This window comes from Salvia hispanica, chromosome 6, assembly GCF_029641045.1.
Source record: "Salvia hispanica isolate PSC_SH4W2 chromosome 6, Shi_PSC_v1, whole genome shotgun sequence".
Taxonomy (NCBI): domain Eukaryota; kingdom Viridiplantae; phylum Streptophyta; class Magnoliopsida; order Lamiales; family Lamiaceae; genus Salvia; species Salvia hispanica.
Window position 1 is genome coordinate 3,459,694 of NC_142697.1, and position 22,866 is coordinate 3,482,559.

Genomic DNA, 22,866 nt, shown 5'->3' on the forward strand with positions numbered 1-22,866 from the left:
CCTTTAGACGTACGTGTTTCTTGACACCTTGTAATACGCATAAAAAATAATATTAATATACACTATAAATTATCTTCAACATAAAATTAGTATACTTAGTAGTATAATTTAAAAAATCCAAGCATATCAATTGCCAATCCTTTCAAACTTCGAATTGGATTAGCATCTTATATATACTAGCTACATTGGTGATTGGTATTGTCTTTTTGTTGTTGTGCGCTTAGATTTTTCTCTATTGGCGAATTTGGTGAGCATCTTATATATACTAGGCTACATTAGTGATTAGTGATTGGTGTTTGACTATTGTTGTGAGTTTAGATTTTTGTCGATGGCGTTTAAAGCAATATTCAGTGTTTTAGTTGTTTTTGGTTTGATTTTTTCTGTTGGTGCTGTTCGTAACATTTTTGGGTACTGCCACTTCAATGAAATTTATCAACTTGGAGATTCCATGAGTGATGTAGGAAATTTGATTGAAGAGTATCCGGTCGGGGCCTCTACAAATTTCGTGAGACTGCCGTACGGCCAAACGTTCTTTGAGGAAGCTACAGGTCGTTGCTCCAATGGCCTTTTAATGATAGACTATATTGGTAAGATTAATATTAATTTGTTTTAGTTAATTACTATAGATGCTTTTAATTTAGTTACAATCACAATTGTGAATATATGATGAACAGCAATGTCCGCTGGGCTTCCTTTGCTTCCACCGCATAAACACAAGGGGACTTGGTTCGGGAACGGAGTCAACTTTGTCGTGGCTGGTTCCACCACGTTGCCGTCTGAGGTGTTAGCTGCTCATAATGTAACGAATTCGGTGACAAATAGTTCTCTTGACGTTCAATTGGATTGGATGGACTCCTACTTCAATTCCACCAGCCTTGATGAGATAGGTAAACCATATATACCCTTTCTTTTACGATCTACTCTATAGAGGATTGATGTGCTGGGCGCTCAAAATGAGCGCCAGCGCGAGCACCCCAATTTTTTTTTTTTTTACAAATTCATTTATTCTCTCTTTTCTTCTGTTTCTATTTTTTTACTCTACAATCTCTCTTTCAATTCAGCGCCTCTTGCCCAATTCTAATTCTCTCATTGATGCTTCTTCGATTGCCATTGACGCATAACTTGGAATGCGATATTGACTATCATATTTAATTCTCACTATTTGATTCTCCAATTTTTTTAAACTATATTCCCCACTTTTGAATTCGATATTCCAGTTGGATTTTTCATAAATAAATTCTTAGATTTCAGAGTATGTAATTTCTCATATTTCATTGCTTATTCTGCTAAAAGTCTTCTTAATCTCGTATCATGGTTATCCGTTTATATTTGGTGTGTGATTTATGAATTGAAGCAATATCAATGGTGGAAGTGAAAATAAGAAAAGCATTCGACTTTGTTCCTTCTGATTTTCCAGTGTGTTTTACATCTTTCTGCAACTTTGTGATTTTTGAATTTTTAGAAGAACGTAACAAATTATTAGACGTGTTCTGGAATTTGAACTTGGAGAAAAAACATTTTGTAATCTTAATTTGAATAGAAAACGACGACAAAATTGAGCAGATGAACTTTTGACTCTATGGCAGAGCTGAACTAGTCGAGAAAGAGTATTATTAATATTAGTATAAAATTGAAAAATAGAAATAAAAGGGAAATAAACTGATGAAAAAAGGTGTTGCTCACCGGGCGCTCAAAATGATTGCCCAGCAGATCAACCCTCCTACTCTCTCTCTCTCTCTATATATATAGGGTTGCGTTAGTGTGCTAACTAATTTACAGTAATAACTAATAACTTTCAATTCAGTGTATTAAAATTATCAATACAAGACATAATTATATCAATACAACATGTAAATTTTAAATATCAACACAAATCAACATAAGAATATTGATAAATTTATGTCTTTGTGTTGATATTTTTAACATACAAAATTGATGTTAGTTATTAGTTATTACTATAAATTTGATTTGGTGAGTATATAGATCGTTTCAAGAAACTCCGAAGTGCTATGTTCATGGTCGGAGAAACCGGTGGGAATAATTACAACTACGCAATCTTTCAAGGGAAACAAATGGAGGAATTGAAAAGCATGGTTCCTCAAGTGGTTGAAGCCGTGATTAATGGAACTAAGGTGAGTTGACATATTGCCATGCATCAATTAGAGAAAATTGTCATTTTTTTTTAAATATCAAATTATATCATCACTTTTCTACCTTTTACGATTCCTGATTAATATTTCTTATCCAAAATTTTACATTGTTCTATATGACAGATCGAAAATTATGAGATGATTTATAGAAGATATATTGTAAAAAATACAAACAAATTTAATCAATATTTTAATTAATTAAAGTGGAAAGGTTATGCTTTAATTTGCTATTTAGTTATGGTATTGAAAGTTATGAATATGATTAATGTTGCAGAGAGCTATAAAGATGGTTGCAAGAAGATTGGTTGTTCCCAGAAACTTTCCGATCGGTTGCCTTCCGATATATAAAACTGCATTCCAAGGCGCACCCCTTAACAACTAAAGTTGCGTGACAGAGTTGAATGAATTTGCGAAGTACCACAACGAGCTTCTGCAAGAAGCCATCCTCAAACTCAAACTAGAGAATCCCAATACTGTCATAGTCTACGGCGACTATTACAATGCTTACCTAGATCTCCTCCAAGAGGGAAAACATAATGGATATGAGGTAGAGAGGGCTTGCTGCGGAATATGAGGGAAATACAACTTCGATTTGGAAAGAATGTGTGGAGGAGCTAATGTCAGTGTGTGTGAAGATGTTGATCGACATATAAGTTGGGACGGCATCCACATGACTCAACAAAGCTACAAGCACATGGCTGCATGGTTGATACCACGCTTCTTTGCTCAACTCGCCTGCTTTTGATCATTTATCACTTTCTTTTTAATTTCATGCTCTTTTATCATTCATTTTATTTTTCGATTCCAAATTTTTGTGCTACTTAATTAAATTTGTTACAGTTTGTTTTTTTGATTTTTTTTGTACATTACACCCTTTTTTTTTTCTCATTCCTCTACTATTTACTTTCTGCATGCTCCCAAACAATTATAACTAAATAAAGATAATACTTATATTCAAAATTATTATGTATTGGTGTCGAGGGAATTCTATGTCTATAGACTCCTATATTAAATCTTAGTGATATTTTTAGGATAATAAAACACTAAAAAATATTATGGATCTTTGATTGATAGTATTATACTAGTCCTATGTCAACTACTATATTTAGTCTAATTAAGAGTCAATGTCAAATTTAAATTAATTATTATGATTTAAACTTAGTGATTTAATATTTTAAATTTTAAAATTTATGGGATTGACCAAATTTTGAACAAATTTCATGATTTAAATGGCTATTAATCTATTTTTAAAATAATTAAAATTTTATTACTTCAAATTCAGTTACACTAAAATTATAACTACAAAATATTTTGAATTTCATTATACCTTATTTGTTCTCTTTAGTAGTGGACTAATATAAGTTTGAATGTATAATTTGGAGGAAAGAAGAGGTTTGACTAAAAAAGAATATGCGACGTAAAAAAAAGAGATGACAGTTATTCCTGTTAATGTGTTTCCTTTATCACAACGCAAAGCAAAGCAACGCCGCTGTTTCGTTTATTCTTGCCAATTTGGTTAAGTAAAGCTCTGCTCTTCTTTAATTGCAAACCCCTAACTAGGGTTTTGATTTATGAAAATTAGATTTAAATACAGGAACGCAGAACAATATCATGCGTAGGGCATTTTTAGGTCATGGTTAGTGTATTTTTAGGTCATACTAACCAAGAATGACTTAAAATGATCTTAACATGACATTAAACTCAAATCTTATAATATGATCAGTTGAGATTTTCAATAATAATTGAGAAATGAGATGCAATATCAACCACTCATTTTTATTAAATGAGTGGTCCAGATTTTGCCAAAAAAAAATATTTTTAGATTAATTTATTATGAAAGGGCAGAATTGGAATTTTATGTTTTAATTAGGGGTCAAGAAGATGGCCACCGAGAGACTCGTCGACGCGGTGATCCAATCATCATTCTTCTCTCTCAACCAGATCAATCCTTCGAAATTCTTCGTCATTTTGATGTGGCTTCGCAGAAATTTCCTCAGATTCGCGACACCGTAGCTCCGGATCACGAGCCAGAGCTTAAAAGATCTGAATCGACGGCTGAGAGTGATCTGCCAATCCTTGTAATCGATCACTGATTTCTTATCGGAAGCTTTGTTTCTTAGATATTCCAGATAGGTGGAGAGAGCTTTCATGAGCGCGGTTGGATCCTTCACCGTTGAAGCTGAAGGAATCGGCGTTTTCGACGCCGTCGAGGAAATGGCGGTATTCGAGAAGCTGAATCAGCAACTGAATTGAATCAATTGATGATCTGAATGTTCGATTCGCGTTAATTGAAAACCTATTTCGGTGAAATTTGGGGAAAACGCAGGGAATGGGGGTTCGAGAAGCTGGTATTCAGAGATTCACGAACGAGGATAAGGCGGGATCGAAAATACGCGATTCAGGCGAGAAACGCCTACGCGACCGACGTCCACATATCGAAGAATATCGCCGGTGGGAGCCTTCACAAGACGGAGAGCAGAATCCGGTATTACCACTACCACAACACGATCACTATGCACGAGGAGCTCTGCCGCAACCTCCTCCTGCCGAAGGCGGTGATTTCTGGAATTCGCAAATCGTATTTGGACACACATGTACTTTAATTTCTAATCTGATTTCATTTTTCTCGTTTAGATTTTGATTGCAGCAGCCATGATCCGATTGATTTTGTATTGATTTTATACATATTCTTCCTTTTTCCCCTCAGATTTTGTTGCTTGTTTTGTTTTTGTTGTTTTTTCTTGCTTGAATGATTGGTGTATGGATGATGATTGATGCACTTTTTATTTGCACTATAAATACCTGCAAGTATACAGAGTAGGTATAGTATAGCAAAAGGTTAGTACCGGGTATCGAACACGGGGAAGATGTACACAAAGTGTCTATCTTCTACTAGAACTCAATTACTATCTGGAGAAACAAGAATTTTTTTGTAACTTTTTGAAAACAGTAAATATTAAAAACGGTAAACAACTAAAAGCAAGCAAATCACGGAGAGAAAATTATAGAGATAAGGGGAATTCCAGGGATGTGCTTTCGCTTTTATGGTTATACAAATTCCAAACTACAATACCCTAGCACAGTTAATACTTTGAAAGGACGAGTCGCCTAGCTTATGCTCATGCGATACAAACGTTGATTACTAACATTAGGGTTGTCAATCCTAACACGTAACTCCAAAAAGCTCCTAAGACCCTTGAAAAGTCCTCACTCCCAATTAACAGTGCCGTTTTAAAGGAAGCTAACTGTAGTGTCTACTAAGTGGATCTAACTCGCTAGAACTCTGTCACAGTTATGAAGCAAGTTGTATTGAATCATACATAATTGTGTCACTCAATTATGAAGCATCATGATTAACTTAGGGAAGAAACAAAGTAAAAACAAAACGGATATTAAATAGAAAACGGAATTGTATAACCAAAGTTGCTACTAACACATCCCTAGAATCCTATGAGTTTAGTTACACATGACTGAATAAACTAAAAACATAGATTGAAGGGAAAGCAATCTGAACATAAAACTAAAGCAAATAAAACCCGTAGGTTGAATCCTTGTCGTTCTTGATGTTCTTGAAATCCTTCTTCAACTCCTTGCACAATTGAAGTACTCTAGCTTTTGATCTCTGTGAATGTGTTCTTGTTGTGTGTCGAAAAAAAACTCTTTTGATGAAGCTTGAGGTCCTATTTATAGGGGAAGATTATTCCTCATCATAGAAGGAAAAGATCTTCAAAACTTGGTAAATCTTGGAGCAAATCTAGGGCTGGTCGGATTCGCCGCCTTTCTCCGGCGGGCCGCCGCACCTTGGCCGGCGGTCGCCGCGTTGGAGTCCGGAGATTCTGACCCTTCGGTGGCGGACCGCCACATGTCCTCCGGCGGTCGCCGGGCGAGACTCTTCTCCTAGCGTAAATTTCCGAGGCGGGCCGCCACATAGCTCTGACCGCCGGGCGCCGGCGGTCGCCGTACAACTTCGCGGCGGTCGCCGGTCGCCGTCTGACTCCAGATTTCCAGACTATGCGTTTTTACTCACAAAACACGTCAAAATACCAAAATGTATAGAATATGCAAATAATGGACATGTAGAGTGATTTTGATAACAAAAACGAACCAAATAATGGCCTTAAAACAGTGCAAAATCCGGGCGTATCAATGATGAGGATGGAAATTCACCTAAATAATGAGAAGTCCTGTTAACTGTGATAACTCTAACTTTGTTTTAGTTGTTGACATTTGATATATGTGAATTATAAGTGTTACACCTATTTTTTTAGTTGTTGACATTTTAATACGAGTTGTTGACATTTGATATTCTGGCTATTGATATGTAAATTATAAGTGTTATTTTTTAGTTGTTGACATTTTAATACGAGTTGTTGACATTTGATATTCTGGCTATTGATATGTGAATTATAAGTGTTATTTTTTAGTTGTTGACATTTTAATACGAGTTGTTGATATTTGATATTCCGCCATTTTAGAAATGAAATGACGATAATACCCCTTAGTTGACATGATTATGACAACTATACATGTATAATGTCAACTATAAGTTGTTGACATTTGATGCAGGCTATTGACATTAAATGTGCAGACTATTGACGATAATACCCCGAGTTGACATAATCTACTTGCAGTTGACATTTCGAAAATGTTGTGGATTATGTCAACTATACACATATAATGTATAGTTGTTGACATTTGATGCAGGCTATTGACATTTGATGTGCAGGCTATAGACGATAATATCCCCGAGTTGACATGCTGTTGACATTTTGTAAATATTTTGGATGAGTGGCTGAGATTGCATCTCAATTCTCAATTAGGGCTAAAAATCTCAACCTAACAAGACTCTCTCTCTCTATATATATATATAGGGGAGTGTTATATTGCTAACTCAATACCTAATTGCTAACTATAACTAAATAATAACCATTAGATATTCAAATTAAGGGCCTAGATCATCAACCACGAAATGTCAATACGATCAACAAAAATCGTCAATAAAGCCATAGGATTAATTCCATAAAATATCAATAGGGGTATTAATGTCAATTAAGTACATGTTTAGTTATAACTAACTTTTAAAAGAAATCCCAAAACGTTAAATTCATATAACATATATCAAATTAAAGATAATTTTATAAGGATTCCAACGATATCATAGATGCATATGTTCCGACGTCAAAATTTGAAAAAAAATTCAAAATTTTTTCAATTTTTTTGTAAAGCAGAAATGTCAACATACTATATAAAATATGTCAATATAATACATGTAGAATGTCAATATAAGCAATGGGTTAACATTCTTAAAGCATTGTGTTGACATTCTCAAAGCATTGTGTTGATATTTCTGAAACACTATATTAACATTTTCATCTAAAACCCTAATTTGGCGTTTTTTTTATCTTTATTTATTTTATTAATAAAAACGAAAATTACACGTGACAAATTGTAGACCACACGTTTTCTAAAATCCTATGGCCTTAAATTAGTTGTAGTTAGCAATTAAGTGATGAGTTAGCAATTGATCACTCCCCTATATATATATATATATATATATATATATATATATATATATATATAGGGGTGCGTTAAAATGACAACACTCTTAAAATGACACTGTGACACCACGCTAGACTGCAATATTATATATGCTAGACTGCAATAGTATAAACGCTAGACTGCAATCTATATATTGCAGTCTAGCGTATTGGATATTGCAGTCGGGAAAAATTGCAGTCTAGTGTATTAGATATTGCAGTCCGTGAAAATTTATCCTTGAGCAATTTTTATGATTGCCACATGGCAGCTTATTATTCGTCCACATGTACAAATGATTGGCTAGGAATGGTGGTATAGTGTTACTTTAAGAGATGTTGTCATTTTAACACAATCCTATATATATATATATATATATATATATATATATATATATATATAGAGTAGTGATATAGGGCAAGCTCCCCTTAAGTGTATAACTAGAGAACAAATTTCAACCACAAGATTAAGAAATCAAGGGTTGAAATTCAGCATATGATTTGAAAATTGGTCCAAAAAATTACTTCACTATAAGCAAGAATTTATAAAGGCAGGGTAAAATAGTCATTTAACAAACAAAGTTGTGATTAGAACTTGAATTCCTCTCATTTAGATTAATCTTCTTCTGCCCGCTATCTCTTCTGCTCAAATTCTCCATCGATTCTCCACCGATCCCCCTCTTTTGCTCAAATTCTCCATCAATTCTTCGCTTTCGCTTGAATTCTCCATCGACTCTGCACCGATTTCTCTCTTCTGCTCGAATTCTCAACCAATTCTCACTCATAAACGACAACTTTATGTCGCCGCCGCCGCCGCCTTCTTCAGCTGCGCCTAAAGTTCATTTGATTCACTTTGTTGTCGCCTCCTTTTGGTTGCTCATTCCGTCGTTGCCTTCGTTCAGCATACTTAATGCCTTCAATTCGTAAACGTATGTTCGTCGACATATTTATTATAGGAACGATTCATTTTACCGATTTTATTTGCATTTCAGGTTGACAATGGAGTCATATTATGCTTATTCATTTCAGTTTACAATGAACTAAAATGTAGAAACGTGAGTATACTATTTTGACATATGAATGAAGTATATTAACTCTACATGGAGTCATATTATGTTTCACAGTGAATCAAATTATGGTTATAGTAAAGTATATGATGCATCATTAATTTATATTGCTCTGTTTTTTATTTTAGTGAAGTATTCCATGGTTATAGTGAAATGTTTGTGATCCATGCTTATATTGCTCTGTTTTTTCATTTTAGTGAAATAATTGCTTAGAGTGAAGTGTTTGTGATCCATGCTTATATTGCTCTGTTTTTTCTTTTCAGTGATGTAAAACGTGTTTAGAGTGAAGTATTTAATGGTTAGAGTGAAATGTTTGTGATCCATGATTATAATGCACTATTTTATCATTTTAGTGAAGTAAAACGTGCTTAAAGTGAAGTATTTCATGCTTAGAGTGAAGTGTTTGCGATACATGCTAATAGTGCACTATTTTTTCATTTTAGTGAAGTAAAACGTGTTTAGAGTGAAGTATTTCATGCTTAGAGTGAAGTGTTTTCGATTCATGCTTATATTGCTCAGTTTTTTTATATCAGTGAAGTAAAACGCGTTTAGAGTGAAGTAACTAATGGTTAGAGTGAAGTGTTTGTGATCCATGATTATAATGCACTATTTTATCATTTCAGTGAAGTAAAACGTACTTAAAGTGAAGTATTTCATGCTTAGAGTGAAGTGTTTGTGATACATGCTAATAGTGTACTATTTTTTCATTTCAGTTAAGTAAAACGTGCTTAGAGTGAAGTATTCCATGCTTAGAGGGAAGTGTTTTCGATCCATGCTCATATTGCTCAGTTTTTTTTATTTCAGTGAAGTAAAAAGTGGTTAGAGTGAAGTATTCAATGGTTAAAGTGAAGTGTTTGTGATACATTGTTATAGTGCACTATTTTTTCATTTCACTGTTATAGTGCACTATTTTTTCATTTCAGTGAAATGAAACGTGCTTACAGTGAAGTATTTCATGCTTAGAGTGAAGTGTTTATGATCTATGCTTATAGAGTACTCCCTCCGTCCCACAAAAGATGTCACACTTTCCTTTTTAGTTTGTCCCACAAAAAATGTCACATTTCCCTTTTTGGAAAAATTTCTCTCTCACATAAATATAAAAATTATATTTTCTCTCTCCATTTAACACACAAAACAAAACCTCCTAAAATCCCGTGCCGTCCCACAAGTGTGACATCTTTTGTGGGACGGAGGGAGTACTATTTTATCATTTCAGTGAAGTAAAATGTGCTTAAAGTAAAGTATTTCATGGTTAGAGTGAAGTGTTTGTCACCCATGCTTAAAGTGCTTTGTTTTTCCATTTCAGTGAATTAAAACATGCTTAGAGTGAAGCATTCTAGTGTTAGAGTGAAGTATATTGTGTTTATAGTGAAGTATATTGTGAGTTTACCATTTTGGCATTTGAATCAAGTATATTGTGTTTATAGTGAAGTGTTTTATGCTAATAGTGATGTATATATTGTTTACAATGAATTGTTTTGCCTTTATAACGAATGATGTTATTAACATTTTCGAAAATTGCAGGTATACTTAATGAAAGACGGAGAGAAAGACATAGAACAGCAGAAGCAGATCATGAATGAAACTTTGGCTTCTATGATTGAAGATTGTAGTAGACATATGGACATAGATGTGGAAAAAATGATTGCAAACTTCAACAAATTTCATGAACAATTGTACAAAGTGATATAATTCATAACATGTGTCTCTTTTGTTCACTGTAAAATTTATTAGTTCATTTACATTAAATAGTTTGTTCATATTTTACATTAATATTTGGTTCATAGTATAAGGAATGCAGAACATACTTCACTAAAATGGAAAAAAGTACATTATAAGGCATGCAAAATATACTTCACTATATGCTCAGTATACTTCACTGAAATGAAAAAACAGTACACTAACACATGCAGAATATACTTCACTATATGCTCAATATACATCACTATATGCTCAATATACTTCACTAAAATGGAAACAGTACACTTTAAGGCATGCAGAACATACTTCACTATATGCACAATATTCATCACTATATGCTCAATATACTTCACTGAAATGAAAAAACAGTACACTACAACGCATGCAGAATATACTTCACTATATGCACAATATACATCACTATATGCTCAAATATACTTCACTAAATTGGAAAAACAGTACACTATGCACAATATACATCACTATATGCTCAATGTACTACATTGAAATGAAAAAACAGTACACTACAACGCATGCAGAATATAATTCACTATGTGCACAATATACATCACTATATACTCAATATACTTCACTAAAATGGAAAATCAGTACACTCTAAGGCATTCAAAACACACTTCACTATATGCACAATATATATCACTATATGTTTAATATACTTCACTAAAATGGCTAGAGTCAAGTATTCAATGGCTAGAGTAAAGTGTTTGTGATCCATGCATATAGTGCACTAATTTATCATTTTGGTGAAGTAAAATGTGCTTAGAGTGAAATGTTTGTGATGCATGTTTATAATGAAGTAGTATATCGTATTTTAGTGAGCTGTATTGACTTTATAGTGAAGTATATTGTGTGTACGATTTTGTATGGGTTTTATAGTGAAGTATACTGTCTTTAGAGTGAAGTGTATTGTCTTTATAGTGTAGTATATTGTGATTACATGTTTAAGCACTCAAAACATATTTCATTATATACTAACATCAACAAATGCTTCATATGCATTTATACGAGTGAATTGTAATGAAGGTAAAGTGAACCAATTTTGTCTTACAGTGCACCATCTTTGATCGTCTCACAAATTTATGAGATAGAAAAATCAACTCTTGCGATGAAATACTAAATTAGCATATCATGAAATCGACTATTAGAGATGGAGAAATCAGCTCTGCTATGAAAATTGATATAGCAGATCGTGAAATTAACAACTGACGATGGAGAAATCAGCTCTTGCGATGAAAAGTGATATAGCAGTTTGTGAAATCGACAATTAAGATGAGGAAATCAGCTCTTGAGATGAAGATTTTGCAAGATGTGATTGTTGAACAATGAACAAGAGCGTGAGCGATGAAGATTGTAGCAAATCTGCATAAGTTTTGTTGCGCCATATTGAAGCGATGGACTCCGTCGAGGAAGAAGAGGATTCTCTTATTGTTGCGCAAGACGCTGGTGATGCGTAGATGGAGATGAAGTTGTAGGAGATGGAAGAGGAGCACGAGAAGGTGAGGCGCGAGCATGGAGGTTTATCGGTGGCGGAGCGGAGGAGAGCGTCGCCGAAATCTGGATGATTTTGTGTGAATCTGGATGAAGCGTGAATCTCCCATAGATTATGGTTTCCAAAAATGCCCTTGTTAATTACTTTTTAATTAAAATATATAAAAATAGTTAAGCCATAAGATTAATTTAGAGTATTAAGATGTGTGGCTGAGATTTGTTCTCTAGTTATACACTTAAAATTAGTTAAACATTGATCACTCCTCTATATATATATATATATATATATATATAATCCATCGCCATCTTCATTACTTTCCCTTTTCCTTGAACATCATTTCTTCAAGCTAATTTGTTAGCAATGTTAGGAGAGGAAGAGGCATTGAATTTGAATCCATTCGGAGATGGAATTTCATGGGTTAGGGCTTCGATGATCGGAAGTGGGAGTTTTGGGCGGGTTTATCTCACTACTCTGCGAAACCCCTCTTCCAAATGAAGGTTCAATCTGATCCACATATTTTAAAATTTAAAGCTATAATTTGATCTTAATTTTAGATTATAATACTATAAGCAATATAAGAGGACCCTCTTTAATGTTATGTAATTATTGTCTCATTTGCAAATTCATCTTGATATGTGTATATTGTAACTAGTAAAAGAAAATAAATTGAATAGATGTGAACATAGATACTAATACGAAAATAAATTGCATAGAAGTCAGCATAGATACTAATACCTGATTTTCTCCAACTCAAAGTCACGTAATTACATGAAAAGAAGTAATAAGCATCTGTCTACAATTCAAAGTCACATAAATGCATGAATTATTAAAATAACCACCGGCAACGGTAGGTGCGGAACCATTTTAGATACTTTAAATTTTAGAAAAACAACAACAAAATCATGCAAAGCATGATATGTATATTTAAGTGAAGTTAGTGAAATGGACGATCACTCTGTTTGCCGAAAATGCCACGACCATAATAAGTGGTAGAAATGACATCTCTGAGAAGTGGAAACTGCGACAACACGAAAGAAGAAATGGGAAGACATGTAAGTGCACCCACTGGCAATAGAATCCATGCCTTCTTCTGCCTAAACACTAGATACAACGTCGAACTAAAGGCAACCATCATGAACAAGATGGACAGGAAAAGGATAAGCAGACCAATGCAAAGTCGCTTGGGCAGTGCATACAGCAAGTCTTGCTCTGCATAACGCGAGGTGAGAATGGACAAGAACATCAACAGTGAAGTGGTGATTTTAAAAACCGAAACTGCATCTGAAATTGCAAATATTGTGAATGTGCTTGACTTATAGAACATCGGATAACCAGACTCTGATTGGTTGCCGCCAGGAACTATGATAGCGGCAGCAGTAATAGTACATGAGTTAGCCATATCATTCATCCATTTCTCTCCTTCTATTTTCAGCTCTCTATGTTCTCTAGTAAATATCATCTCAGTTGTTTCACCATTCTTATTTGGATGTATCCTGGTAACTGGATTAAGAAATTTACCAGCTTCCTGGTTAAAAACCAAACGAAAATAAGATTGATTGCTTCTATTCTACTACTCATATGCTACTATAAATATGAATGACACAGAAACTCAAGAGCATAATTAATAAAGCTAAATCAAGAGTCTAATGGTCAATCCAAGAGTATTCAAGTGTTTTAGTTTCTTTATTCAATGTTTTATTAAAGTGTAAGAGATGCTTCACATTTCTATATTTAATAAGCAAAGTCTAGAAAGTTCCCAATACTTGGAGGGTTGTTCCAAGTTCTCTAAATTCTTAGGTGGATTCCTAGTGAATTGAGAGTGTTTCTTTTGAGTGATTTCTATATCATATCCTATTTCACCATATTTTTCCCAGTGTCAACTTGGTACCAGAGTTTTGGTTATGGCTGGACGTCGTAAACGTGGGCCAAATGCCGATGGTCCTGCAACTCGAGAAAGAGACCTTCGGGATATCGAGTTGGATCATTTAAGGAGACAAGTGCAGCAACTCACTGAACGTCTTCAATATTGGGAACCTGTGGGAGGCGATGGTCACGTTTCTGAAGGCGATTCCTCTGATAACGAAACTAATCCATTCCATAACAAACACGACGAAGAATCGAGTGAAGACGAACCAACCAATCGTCAACGTCGTCAAAATGTTTGATCACATGATTTCAAAGTTGATATTCCTGACTTTGATGGAAGAAATGATCCTGATGAGTTCATTGATTGGCTCAACTCTATCAAGAGAGTCTTTGAATTCAATGATGCTCCGGAAGATTGTAAAGTGAAGCTCGTGGCTATTAAACTAAAGAAGCATGCATCCATCTGGTGGGAGCATCTAAGAAAGTGGCGAGAACGTGAGGGTTGTGGAAAAATCAGAACACGGGAAAAAATGAAAAGGGAACTACGGAGGAAATTCTTGCCGGATACCGCCAAGATGCATTTCTTAAATATCACAATCTCAAGCAAAAGGAGCTATCTGTGGAGGATTACGTGGCTGAATTTGAATGTCTCGTGATGAGATGTGATATTGTGGAGCAAGAAGAACAAACCATCGCTCGTTTTCTTGGAGGACTTCGTTATGATATATGTAATGTTGTCCAATTGCAACCTTACTGGACGTACGATGATGTTTGCGAATTGGCTCTCAAAGTGGAGAAACAACAAATCTGGGTTGTTTTCGATTTCCATCTTATGGTGGTAATTTCAACCGAGGGAGCACGTCAACCTCTAAGCCCACACCTGTACAAAAAGAGTTACAGCAAAAATTTGTTACACCTAAAGCAGGAGGTGTTGGAATAGGACGTCCAACCTGATCAAATAATCAAAAAACATGTTTCAAATGCAAAGGATTCGGGCATATTGCCGCGGATTGTCCTAATCGAAGGATTTGTCACTCTTGTGGAAGAAGATGTTGAAGAAGATCAAGATGACACAATGCCAATCTACGATGAAGCTTATGATGAGGAAGAGTTCGTTTATGCAAATCAAGGAGATCTTGCAATCACACAAGGTGCACTTCTCATGGAAAAGTCTGCAATGTAATCATATTCTAACTTCAGATTTACTTGTGAGATGCTTCTGCTTCATCCGTTCCTTCAAGGTTTGGATGATGATGTCGGAGTTGATGTTGATCAATCAGTCGTCCCTTTCGATCCGATAGAATCTTCTGCTCTGGTTTTATGATGATGATGATGAGTATACTACTGACTCATCAACAGAGGAATGGAGCCATGGATCTGAGACAGAGAGTGGTGATGCCCAATTCATATCTCAACAAAATGTACCACTGGAAGGTTTTTGAGTTAGATTTGTAGGGAATTTGATCATAGAGTTTATTTTCCTTAACTGTATATGTTCAATTTATAGTCCACATAATTTGATTCATATGTAGTAGATGCTTTAGAATGGAGAAATCCATATCAATTTTGTTGTTGGCTAATGTAAACAGAGATTCACCATTTATGTTATCATTTTATTCCTAGACGAACTTGAACTTGTTAGTTTTGTTACAGTTAATGATGCACTATTAGTTGAGAATGCGGCAGTGGTGTAGGTAGCTTTTGAGGCGATCCAAGCCGTCCACACAATCGACTCGCTCATACACAAGCCCCAACTCTTCTACACATACGCATCACTGGAGGCTATTGATCCCTCAACGCCTGAAGCAGATAATGTAGTGGCTCTAGACAATCCGTACGTGCAGTCTCTCTTCTCATTCCTCTGCACCACCATGCATTGCAAGCATATTAACCATATTAACAATAACGGTCATTAATTTAGTCATTAATTAAGATACAATAACTACTGAGACCTTGTTTTCCAGTATATAAAAAGAAAGACTTTGTCACAACCCAACTTTGCTAATTATAGCAAGGTTCGATATACCATGACTGTGGTGGATATTAAGAATGTGGGTTGAGTACGAAAATAAGGATTTAATGGTTGAACTTTCTGTCTGTAGAGTATAAACGTTGAATACATGAATAGAATGGCTCGATCACAATGACTCGAGTCGGGGACCATACAATACACTAGCTAGTTATCAGAGTTTTTAGAGAAATTAAAGGATTTCACTTGCTTCAATGCACAGCGGAAGGAACTGAACGCGGTTCCATGTATGAAGACACGAACCTCGGAGAGTATTGAATGGAAATATAAGTGGGTCTGCTACAATTAGCACCCTTCACTCCATCACGGCTCAACTTGCACATTTAGAAATACACGCAGGGCAGAGTACAAAGGTACTCTCAGTAAGCACATTGCCGAAAAATACATATATACATTTGAAAATATTGGCAAGCCATTATTACAGTAAACCCAAGCCATTAAAAAGACCTAAGCTTACTAAAATCATTTTCGACTTCACAGTCTACGTTCTTTATGTTCTTTGTCATATCTGTTCATCTTGTGTCGTAGTGATGGTGTTCTCCTACGGTCACCTTAACATTCATGTACCGGAAAAGTGGCCACTTTCCACGAGCACCGGACCGGCCAACCCTCTCGACGATCCACGTGTACACTAGTCCGAGTAGGGACTCTCCCCTTGCTGGGACCCAAATTCGATTTTTTACTTTATTTGGCATAGCACATTCGGTATAACCAAACAAATAGGCATCATTACATAAAATAACATCCTTTCTGGCAAGACAACATCATTTGGATAAATAAATATTATCTCAACTATACTTCATATTTTTATCCACATTTGTATGTAGGATAGAAAAGTTCACCTCGTATGCTTCTTACTTTGTATGACAATATTAACTCACTTAGAGTTAAATTCCTTGCGATGGACCTTGTCCAATAAAAGATAATGAACTATTTAGCTTCAAGGAAATAACAATAGCGGATGATATGCTCTTAGCATATGCATCCTATTTTCCTTCTCTCTTTCATAAACTCATTCACTTTAATTAAATTCGAAGATTTAATTATTAGTATTAATTAATCGAGAGATTAATTAATTTAATACATTTGATAATTTACTTCAGAAAAAAACATACAAACTCACTTACTTAAATTAATTCAAAAAATTTTATCTCAAGCAATTAATTTAATCTTAACAATACAATTAATTAATCCCAATGAAGAATTAATTAATTTTAGTCCAAAAAGCTCTCTAAACAATTTATCCCATCAAACACAAAAGTTACCCATAAAATAAAGTATATGGCCCAAACCACTTTTAAAGGATAGATTTTTCGTTATAAATTTCCAAAGGTGCTTATCTTTCAAAGAGAAAAACATTTAGGAATTCTTCCTACTTTTTATGTGATTCCAAGACGTTGCATAAGTAGTACTCCCTCCGTCCACGAATAAGAGTCCCAGTTCATAATTACCATAAATGGTAAAGAGAACCCACATTCCACTAACTCATTCCTCTCACATATCATTTAAAACTAATATATACAAGTGGGACCCCTATTCCCCTAACTTTCTTTCATCCACTTTTCTTAACATTTCTTAAAACCCGCGCCATTTAGAAATTGGACTCTTAATCGTGGACGGAGGGAGTACGTAACTTAGGCTCAGCATAAAAATAAATGAATTTGCACATGAATTTGAAGATTGATTATTTAGGAGCATGCTTGGTGGTGATTCTAAGTTCTATATGAATTCATGCTAACACGATGTGCTTGATAAAACTTTAAAAGATTTAACTTGTGGTTCGAGAATCATTACCTCAAAAGAATGATAAAGATTTATTTAAAAGTGCTCGTGCTTAAAATTCTCCTTCTTGAAAAATGCTTGTTTGAAAAATTGCTAGGAAAGGTGGAAAACTTTTCTGTCTACTTGCTTAAAATTTTGGGTAAAAAAAGGATTTTAGGTGTGTAGGATTTTGGTAGAAAGAAATTTGAGAGTGCGTCGAAGAAGCGTGAAACTGGATTTTGGAGTGTGTAGAAAAGCTATGCGTTGAATGGCTGGTGATAACTTTTAATTCAATGCTCTTCCTGATTTTGGGAATGTCTCCCTTGATTCAAGTTCTTGTCTGCAGATTTTGCAAAAAATAATAACTCACATTTACATACACACACATAGGGGAGTGATCAATTGCTAACTACACATCTAATTGCTAACTACAACTCATTAAACACTCTTAGATGCAGCCATTTAATGGTGGCAAATAATACTATGTAAAATTTAATTTTTAATTTTTTTTATGCTGGAAGGGTAGTAATGTCATTTTGTAGTCAATTCACTCCTTCAATCAATTTAACTTCTCAAACATTTCGTTTTTCATTCAAATGATTCCCTTTCCAAAATCAAACGATTCTCTCTCCAAAATCAAACGATTCTGCAATCTCCTTCCCGTAATTAGCTCGCTTTCGTTTCATTTTCCATAATCGATTGCATTCTCATAATTTTCCATTTGTTCAATCGTAGAATTGTTTGATTGGTTGCACTCTCATTGATCGCGGAATTAGTATTCGTTCTACAATTCATATCCAATTGAAGTGGAAGGTTTACGTTGAATATCTGCTGAAGCTCGAATTTTAGCTGTTTCTCTATGGATGATATATCAAACACAGAAGGTTCGTAATCTAACTCAGAATTTGAAATTCTGTTTCTTTCCATCTGCATTGTTAATTCAGTTTTGCTGCTATCAATTTTGGTTTGGATTGGATAGATTAGTTGTTCATACATAATGTTTGATTTGTTTGTTGATTCAATCCTTTAATGTTGTCATTGTAAATCTGCAAACATTATATTTTTAAGAGCATACAAATTAACGTTGGGTTGATACATTTATTATTGTGGATTGATGTGTATATCACAATGAATTGATGTTATTTTGATATTTTGTATGTTGTATGTTCATATTTACTTGTGCATAGGGTGATTTTTTGTACACTACAATCTATACCATTTCTTATATAGTTACACTACAGTTATTATATTTTGTTTCTCCTCTAGGCTTGATCATTCCTGTTTGCAAAGATGAATTGAGGCCATATGTTGGCCAGAAGTTTAAGTCACTTGATGATGCCATTGCATTTTATGAAGAATATGCTCGTGACGCTTGTTTTGACACACGAAAGGGAGGTCACAAATCTAGTGGTGATGTAACGACATGGCAGTACTTAGTATGCAATCGGCAAGGTGTGCATAGGTATGAAGATGTTGATTTATTAATATCACAACAAGGACCTTCAGACAAACGTAGACGTGGGTCAAAAAGATGTGGTTGCGAAGCAAAAATTGTTTTCAAGTTTGTATCGGAATGGGGTGTGGTTCATTATGCTGTTCATACCTTTGTTGAAAAGCATAATCATGGTATGGTTGAAAAGCAACATAAACGTTTTATGAAAGCCAATCGAAAGTTGAATGAAGTCCATCTGAAATTTGTTGAAGATTGTACGAAGGCAAATATTGGACCTAGCTCAACTTTTAATCTATTGAAAGAGTTTTTTGGTGGGTATGAAACTGTTGGATGCACGGCTAATGACATTAGAAATTGTTCTAGAGATATTAAAGAAAAAATGAAGGGTGTTGATGTTCAAATGATTCTCAATCAAATGTCTGAGAAGAAGAGCTTATGTGATGGATTTTTTTACAAATTCCAGTTAGGTCCCGATGGAAAGCTCATAAGTTTGTTCTGGACTGATGCCGAGTCCAGGAGACATTATCATATGTTTGGAGACATTGTAGCATTCGATACTATGTACTCGACAAACAGGTACAATTGTGTTGTGATTTCATATTTGGAACTTGTTGCATTGATATGTTTATGCAATTTCTAATATGTCGTTATATTTACATTTCTGTTGTTCTGGGTTGATATTTATATGCTTTAGTATTTAGATTATGAGTTTAATATTTTATTTAACAGGTATTGTATGGTTTTTGGTCCTTTTACGGGCAAAGATAACCATGGCTGCCCCGTGTCATTTGGAGCTGGATTTGTTTGTAGTGAAAATTCAGATTCATTTTGTTGGTTATTCAATGTGTTCGTTGAATGCATGGGGGTCGCGCCTAAGCTATTAATTACCGATCAAGACTGGGGAATGAGGATTGCTATAGAAAAAGTTTTGGTCGGTACTCGCCATCGTTGGTGTATGTGGCATATAATGAACAAATTGTTTGATAAGGTCCCAAAATCTGTATTGGAAATTGAAGATTTTAAAAAGGATTTGAAATATTGTGTATGGTCAGAACTCTTGGAGCCTGATGAGTTTGAAGAAATGTGGGATTATATTATGCAACAATATGGCTTGGAAGATATAAATTGGTTCAAGACCATGTATGATAATAGGCGTTTCTGGATTCCAGCTTATTTTAGGGACTTTCCAATGAGCTCGTTGATGAAGACAACATCACTATCCGAGTGTGAAAATAGCTTTTTCAAAAGTTACACAAAGCCTCATTTTAGCCTTGCTGATTTTACTCTGCAGTACAACCATGCATTGGATTCTCAAAGGATTATATTGATTCTACGACCATCCCAATTTTATCAACTGATTTGGCATTTGAGAAGCATGCAGCATCGTTATACACAGATCAGATGCTTAAAGTAGTACAAAATGAGATTTTGGAGGCAGATCGTAGGTGCCGATTGACTGATATTTTGACTGTGGCAAACACGAAGATTTTCAAAGTGGTTGACAGTAAACATAATATTTGTTATGTTAAACAGGAATCAGCAACTGACTCATATGAATGTGACTGTAAGTTGTATGGGAGGAAAGGTATTTTGTGTTGCCACATTTTTCTTGTGCTAAAAAATAATGATGTGAAGACTATACCAGAGAAATATATTAGCACTCGATGGCTGAAGAAATCCTTATTAAAGGCTGTTCACTGTGATCCTAGCGACGAGCATGTCTCCTGCCAAGGTAATTCCATGTTTTAAACTTTCTTTTCTATTTACATAATATGCACATTCTATTGATATTGTTAGTATTCACTGTTGATATTTCTGTACAGATTCAACTGTTAATGACAAACAGAAGCAAGCTAATAAGTTGCACACGATATACTTTCGGTTATTTCAACGTGCTGATAGTCAAATTGATGGTTTTAATGCACTGGAAAATGCACTTGAGAGAGTTGAAGAGGAACTTTTTGCAGATTGTGATTCTTTATTGCCCTCAATAGATAAGGATCGGAGTATTCATAATATATATGGTACTACTCGACCAGATGTTATTATTGCTCACCCTCCAAATGTGGTAAAAACTAAGGGTTATGGTCGCAGATTTGTGTCAATTAAAGAGAAGGCAATCAGGCAGTCATATAAACCTCCTAGGCGATGTTCAAAGTGCCGTGAGTTTGGGAATCATGATTCCAGAAATTGTGATAGGATCAAGGAGAAACTGAAGCAAAAGTAGTTATGTTTTACAGTGAATTTTATGTTTTCATTATTACATTCTATTTCCAATGAATAAGGTACATTTTAATTGTTGAGATATATTTTAATTGTTCAATTAACTACTCAAATGATTTTTGATAGAAATATGGTGTCTTACGAACTTTAACACAAATCCTAATATGTATCACTTTCAAGATGGATGTAATCTTGTACTTTCATATGCACTTTCAAGATGGATGTAATCTTGTACTTCCATATGCAACTTGTGTTTTTTTTTTCATTGGCCATTTTAGCTGCATTTGAAATATCACCTAAGAGTTTAAATAACATCAACATACGCCATTATAATTGTCAATATAATAACAAATGTCACCTAGAATTTAGTAATTTTTAACATGCATTTGAAATATTAGAAAGGATTGTAAATAACATCAAATCTGATTTTAATTAACATCAACATACGCCATCATAATTGTAAACGTAATAACAAATTGCCAAAATACGAAATTGGAAAGAGTTTTAATATCCAAACCATACATTGAGATGTTTTCAGCAAAAATACTAGTAATCCAAATCATCCAAAGTACTTGTTATCTAAAAGTCATCCAAATTCTTATCAAAATACAACAACCATGGTCTGATAATACCATATCAGCTACAAGCATTAAAATTCAGTACTTGGCAACCATATTAGCAAATAGCTCATCCAATTCAGCTTTCCTACCCTTGTTTTTCTTGAAATATTCTAGCACCTTCCGCTTGTTCTCCAAACTATTATGATTGAAGGATGCCCCCATCAAAGCTCGGCAATACTTTCTTCTCAGAATCTGGACATTCTTTACAGATTTGCTTGTAAGTCCGATGTCCCAATCCTTTGGCTTCTGGCCAAAGTATGTCTCCATGTGCCTCATCAGAAACACACCACAATCATTTATGTTTTCGGATGTTTTCCACTGCACATCTATTTTCCGAATTTCAACCCCCTTCACTACTTTCTCCAAGTTATACAATTTTTTCCTATTAAGGTATGTCTTGAAGAATTTTCTCTGTATTCAATAAAAATAATAATTATTAACCACACATCAATTTCATTTACCTAGTATGCATCAGAATCAATTTTAGTTATTACGTACCAATAATTCAAGATCATTCCCATATTTCAATAGGTCTGACTTCCCTTGAATTGGGAGACTGTTGTCAATGATATCCATCGTTCCAGACTTCATTCCAAAGCAAACAAGGTAGTAATGTTCATGGGAACACATTGGAAAGAATACCTATTACAGAAATTCTGGATCACTAACTTTAATGTGAATGAATATCAATATATTTTATGTTGAACAATACTTACCATTTCAAATTTAGTGAGGTCAAATTTTTTCATCTTCTGAACTTGAGTCTCAATATGTCCTATAAAGTTGTACCTTGCTTTTGTTTCATCCCAATTCTTTGGCCTATTGACTACAGTGTTTACCTGCATTCAACATAATTATTCAGTAATTGAAGTAAATAACATGTGTGTAAAAACAATATTTTTCACTCACACATGGGAAACTAGTCATAAACAGTCGTGTTGGAGATGTGGGT

The 22,866-nt window shown here is 34.5% G+C and overlaps 1 protein-coding gene and 1 pseudogene across 1 annotated transcript; one reads left to right on the forward strand and one right to left on the reverse strand.

The window, feature by feature from the left end:
* Nucleotides 1-571: 571 nt before the first annotated feature.
* Nucleotides 572-2,895, forward strand: LOC125206113 (acetylajmalan esterase 2-like; annotated as a pseudogene).
* Nucleotides 2,896-12,896: 10,001 nt separating this feature from the next.
* LOC148923063 (uncharacterized) lies at nucleotides 12,897-13,947 on the reverse strand. The gene is made up of 2 exons (XM_089061383.1): nucleotides 13,924-13,947; nucleotides 12,897-13,487 (listed from the first exon to the last, which is right to left on the reverse strand). Exons 1-2 carry the CDS (start codon nucleotides 13,945-13,947, stop codon nucleotides 12,897-12,899), a joined length of 615 nt encoding a protein of 204 aa, XP_088917509.1.
* Nucleotides 13,948-22,866: the final 8,919 nt, after the last annotated feature.